We start from the raw sequence: 5,819 nt of genomic DNA, 5'->3' as shown, positions 1-5,819 counted from the left end.
CCCCCCCCCCCCACCACCACTATGGTTATAAACGGGGTGACTGAAACCTAAAAAAAATGGGCAGATGTGTAAAAGGACCGGAAATAAACTGAGTCTAACCTTCACTGAAAACCTCGAAAGCAGATATCTAAGAAACAAGCAAGTTTAGACCTAAGAATTCTGAAGGAACCAAAATCTCGTAAAACCACCATATGAAGGGCTAATACACGATGACTTCAAATGAGCCCCACTGCTACAAAAATTAGGACAGTATAACCCCTGTCAATCGGAGGAAGAAGAAAAACACCCAAGTACGCATTCTAGGGTAACTTTTAATGTATAAGGAGGGGAAATGAACAGAGTTCAACCTTCACTGCAAACATCCTAAGCAGATAACTAAGAAAATTCTGAAGTAACCAAAATCTCCTAAAACCACCCTATGAAGGGCTAATACACGATGACTTCAAATGAGACCCAATGCTACTAACATTGGGACAGTCTAACCCTTGTCATATTGGAGGAAGAAGAAAAACACTCAACTATGCATTCTAGGGTAATTTTTAATGTATAAGTAGTTGAGAGAAAGAAGGTTGTAATGTCCCTTAATCTATTTCAAATCGTACCCTTCACGGTGAGAAGCATTTGTCATTGCATCTCAATTTTCAATTTACCGGCAGTTCAAACAGGAATTTACAAGAACATCTACACAAAGGTGAGTATAAATGATTTTATTCTGTAAACTAATGTAGTGATAGAGGATTTACTTGCATTCATCAATGATGTATGTTTCCACTCACCTGAGAGGTATCTTCTCATTTTGATGCTCAAGTATGATAACGACATCCTTGGTTGCATAAACCAGGCTTTCATCCTCCATCGTGAGTTTTGAATCAACATCAGCCAATGATAGGACAAAACTGAATAAAAGGAGCCGATGGCATGAACTTAGGAATTTATGACTACTAAAAGTCAAATTAAAAATTGTAAAATATTCACATCAAGACCAAAAAGAAGAAAATTGCACCAACATGATGTTTCAAGTCTAACACTAATATTAAACCCAACAAACCAGATGTACGTTCTGCCTTTTCTTTTTTGTTTCTACTATTTCTATTTAAAGCATGAAAACTGATACATTAGGGCAAATTTTAAACCCCGGGGGAAATGCAAACAAAAAGATTGCCTTTAAATAGGAAAAAGAATTAGGGTAACAAAAAGAAGAAAAAATCAAACATTATGCCGCTATCTTAAAAGATGATTTTATCCCTTACTCCTCTCCCTCTCAAACCCTCATTTATAAGCAGAGTTTGAGTTGCTTACACTGGAAGTACCCTAGTTCCATAAGTTCGGTGCAAATCCCCTTGCTTTTTTTCATTTTTCTTCACCTTCTTGCCCTTTTTTGATTGATATGTAGCCCAAAGAGGTTTATGTTTCAGTACTGAATCATCTGAAACATCAGTTTCATCCATCCAGTGCTGGTAAACGCCAAAATATAGATCATTACACTATGTTCACAGGCGAAATATTTGAATCCAGTATGCTTAACAGAAATCCTTTATGCTAACCTGGCGAAGGAAAAATTTATCAGATAAAGATGGGTCAGCCACCTCAAGCAAACCTGCAGCAAGCACATCGGCGGACCTTTCCATTTCCTGAAATGAATTAAGCAATTATTCACTGAATAACATCAACGAGGTTGCTAAAAATGTACAATGGTTATATGCTGTTACATGGAGGCCACTTAACTAGTCCATGTAAACTACATAGTAACTTGAATTCCTGACCAATAGATATACCACGTAAACAACAAATCAAGTTTTGTATCGAGGAAAAGACAACACTTACTTCTCTGAGGACAGCACCATCCAAATACACCTTGGTATGAACATGAAAACGACCATCATTCTTCGTTTCCTGTAGGGAATGGCTCCGCATTGCTTTTGAAACAGCTATTGCCAGCTTTTCATGATGATGTAATAGATGTGCACCACCGATAATCACTACTTCTTGCCCAACATGAGTCATCTTTTTAACCTGAAATAATGTGAAACACTTAAAAGAAGAGGTTCGTGTTCTATATCAAATCATAAACCCAAATGTAGAGTATGTTCATATTTCATAGCATTTCAATGAATAATTACGTATCCATTTAACTCAGAGAAATAAAACATTTAGCATCATCGTTCGTGGAACTTCATACCATATTCAATGCAAGTGTCTTACCTCTGCTTCAATTGCTTCAACATTTATACTGTAGTTGTGGCCTTTTTCCATAATATTGTATCGATTATGATTTTGCAAGACGATTATGGGTATTAGCAATCTCGTTGTCATATCAACAGTTTCAAACCTAAACACAAGGAAGAAACAGTGAGAAGATAATATTCATCAATCCACACAGCAATTCCTATTCCATGTGCGCCCATTCTTCTTTAGGGTCTCTAACCTTCTGCAGTATGTAAATAGCAAAACTAAAGTACAATAGGTAACATAAAATGTAATGAAAGGCGAAAACCTGACATCCGGGGCTATGACATGTTCAATGGTGGTTGATACTAGGGCAGCAAGTTCCCCCAAAAAATTATCATGGGTTGAATGATCAGTAGCTGCACCAAATCCTCTTGGAAATAGCACATTCCTCAAACGTGGTAGAGTTCTAGAACTGATGCTTCCCTCTTCAGTTTCAATTTTTCCATATGTGCACGGGCCTGCTGAGAGGTCAATCACAGCATATCTGATAATGCAGAAAAGAACCGGGATCACATACCAGAGCTCTAGTTACAATGTTGGACAACAAAGAAAAATTTAACACATACATCCCATCAAAGAAAGAAACAAACAATAACACCAGTTATGCTCAAAGATAAGTTGAACCTACCACTAAATTGATTAACCTTCATTGTGATACCAGTCACAGAGATCGCACTACAGTCTAATGATATACATTTAATCACGCGAGACATAAAATTGTATATTGCCATATTACCTCTCCATTTAGCTTCCTATTACATCAATTACTTAAAGGACGTGGATCATATCAACAACCACATAAAAACAACCAGAACTTAGTAATTTTCACTAAGCTTCTGATTGTATTGAATATTAGTTCCTAAGTGCTAAAAAAACATAAATAAAATCATATCGAACCAAAATTTATTACAACTTGCAATTGAACCACACAGAAATAGCAAGACTCCCAGAATATCAAAACAATACCTGCCAGAGCCCAGCCAAACTTGAGTTGCTCCTCCACCTTCGTATCGGTAACGATAAATGTAATCGCCTTCTTGTTTTTTCACATCTTCATCATTTAGCGGGGCAAGTTTCTGATACATTAAACTATCAAGATCGATTTCCTTATTTCTGGGGTCCATTCTGACCTGTAACAGAAGTAGAGTGAAAAAGTAGGAGATGGTAAAATAGAAAATGAAATTAAAACAACAAAGGATGATAGTAGAAAGAAAAGTTTTAAGGATGGCAGATCATTACACACACACAAAAAAAAAGGATGTTTCACAGACAACAGAGGGAAAAAAGAAGATGAAAAAAACGAGCACTTCATCTGACAGAGAAGAATATTAAATCATAAATGTAAGCTTGAAAGAAAATGAGTACTTTCTCAAGGAAAAGTGAGAGAAAATACATCGTGATCCTAAAAAGAAGCACCAAAACTTTGCATTCAAAATTTGGATTTGGACAAAGTTACCAAACCTTATCGAAGTTGACAATAAAAATGGCAATTGGCATAAGTCTATCCCTCTCAGCAGCATTGTATGCCTCATTATCCGTGTCAAAAATATAGGAATATAATTTCTGAAACACAGGTTCAACTGTTGTTGCTTCAACCTCAAACAGAGGTACCTCCCTTCCAAAATCAGTCTGAAAATGTATAGAACTTTTAGGATTAAATATATGTAATAAAAAAAAAAATTGTTCACAAACTACTCCAAAAACTACGAAGAACAGAAGAAAATAGCAGCACAGAGCTTAAGTTCCACCTCTCTTGCGGTTTCAGCAGGAATCATGGCCTCCTTCAATGCCTTCTCAAGAGCTATCAATTCAGCCTGACCTGCCTGTAGCAGTGCAGAATATAGTAGCCAGACCAAAGAACTTCTTGTACAAAAATGCAATATTCATTGAAAAAAAAACATCGTTTAAGATTGATGAGTGCAAGCAGATTTATTTAAGCATTACGGATACCTAAACTCTAAGTTTCTGATGATCATGTAGCCTTACGAGTGGGATTACAGTTCTAGAAATGGATAAGGAAAAGGCAATTGAAGATGAAATATGCTACAATTGAAGTAGAACATAAGAAGCATGCTTGTATTTAATAGATTAGAATTAAAATTATAACTTTCAGGAAACATTCATTTCAAAAACATGAACTCAAGTGCAAAGGGAGCAAAAAAAAACTTCGATATGTAGTGTCAGAAAGAGAAAACTTGTAAGTAAAATTCTTTTAAGGATGCAAGTTACGGAAGAAACTAAAAATGGAACTTACAGAAAAGGCATTATATACAATATGATGCTCTATATCAATGGGCTCGCCAGTCTCAAGGCAGGATGGCCTGTGAGACGGGAAGCTGGCTCTCAGAAACTCTTCTAGCTTGTGTGAATCTACTGTGTACCGGTAGGCTCCATCATTATTGAAACCAATAAGGACGATGTTCACTTCAAGTGGAACCTGAAAGGGAACCTGTGCAGTGCTTTTATTAGTTTATGTATGTGCAGTAGAGGAGCTATAAAGTTGAATGAGATTGCCAATCATAAATCAAAACATGATCATTCCTAGTTCAGAAGCTACGAAGTACCGATGCAACTAATTTAAATTACAAGTTCAAATAATGAAGAAAAATACAGTGCTACGAAGTACAAAATTTTAAATATAAGTCCGTAGTCTAATTCCAGGAACAACATTCCTCCAATGGAAATCAAAAAAAGATAAAACTGTCAATTCTTCCTAGTTGTTTTAACGTCGTTTAAATCCTAAACAAAGAACTAACGAATCGGAGCCACTGCATTTGACTCGAGTAAACGATCACATGATCAAGGATTACGAACCATAGTACAGAAGAAAACACAGTATGAGAAATACCTCAGCTCGTGAATGAAGCATCCGACGAACATCGTATCGGACACTATCTTTGACGGTATGGAAGGCTCCGTGATGCCAATGAGGATGTCCCGGATCTCTCCTGAAAGCTTGAGGAGCCGACTCCAATGGAACTACAAGCAAAATGAAAACCAACACACAACCGTATAATAAGAAGCTTGAGTTAAATCCAGCAGCCATGGAACTGAGAACCAGCTAAAATTCCTTAAGCCTCTCTTCTTCTTCTTCTTCGTCTGCCCAGTTTGCGATTGAGAATGAGAGGCCTTCTACATCTACAAGAAAGAAATCAAGAAATTGGCGATCAATTGATAGAATTGAAGGAACGATAATCGATCAGCAGCAGATACAGCAGAAGAATCGGAAGTCTACTACTGTTCAAGTCGCTAGGAATTTCGTCCCGCGAATTGAACTGTGACCGAAAAATGAAACTGCGAATCCGAATGAGAAAAACTCGTCGAGATTTTCTTGCATTTTTCTTTTTCCTGCTTTTCTTATTCCCCAAACAGAGCCGCGGTTTAATCAAACCGGTCAAACGCTGAACCAGACCGAACCGAGTCGATATTGAACCAAAAAATGGGATAACAAGACACATACTAAATTTTAATAGTAAAAATAGTTAAATGAGTTGGATTGTGCAAAAATGTTTTAATTAGATTCTTCCAATTACATGGACGATTTTACCCTTAAATGTATTTATATTTCACAAAAAAAAAAAAAAAAAAAA

The 5,819-nt window shown here is 36.6% G+C and overlaps 1 protein-coding gene across 1 annotated transcript in view; it reads right to left on the bottom strand.

Annotated features, from left to right (window-relative positions):
* LOC111457479 overlaps positions 1-5,548 on the bottom strand; it is an 8,290-nt gene extending 2,742 nt beyond the window's left edge. Inside the window, exons 1-11 of the mRNA XM_023099695.1 lie at positions 5,078-5,548; positions 4,484-4,678; positions 3,978-4,052; positions 3,691-3,858; positions 3,196-3,359; positions 2,495-2,713; positions 2,203-2,329; positions 1,825-2,013; positions 1,545-1,631; positions 1,300-1,454; positions 777-896 (exon numbers count right to left, since the gene is read on the bottom strand). Of these exons, the coding sequence (XP_022955463.1) occupies positions 777-896; positions 1,300-1,454; positions 1,545-1,631; positions 1,825-2,013; positions 2,203-2,329; positions 2,495-2,713; positions 3,196-3,359; positions 3,691-3,858; positions 3,978-4,052; positions 4,484-4,678; positions 5,078-5,275 (1,697 nt within the window). The 5' untranslated portion in view covers positions 5,276-5,548. The remainder of the gene's footprint in view (positions 1-776; positions 897-1,299; positions 1,455-1,544; positions 1,632-1,824; positions 2,014-2,202; positions 2,330-2,494; positions 2,714-3,195; positions 3,360-3,690; positions 3,859-3,977; positions 4,053-4,483; positions 4,679-5,077) is intronic.
* Between the last annotated feature and the right edge of the window lie 271 nt (positions 5,549-5,819).

Source organism: Cucurbita moschata, unplaced genomic scaffold, assembly GCF_002738365.1.
Source record: "Cucurbita moschata cultivar Rifu unplaced genomic scaffold, Cmos_1.0 Cmo_Scf00020, whole genome shotgun sequence".
Taxonomy (NCBI): domain Eukaryota; kingdom Viridiplantae; phylum Streptophyta; class Magnoliopsida; order Cucurbitales; family Cucurbitaceae; genus Cucurbita; species Cucurbita moschata.
Note: the sequence above shows the minus strand (reverse complement) of the source record. Positions and strands in the feature narration are given on the sequence as shown.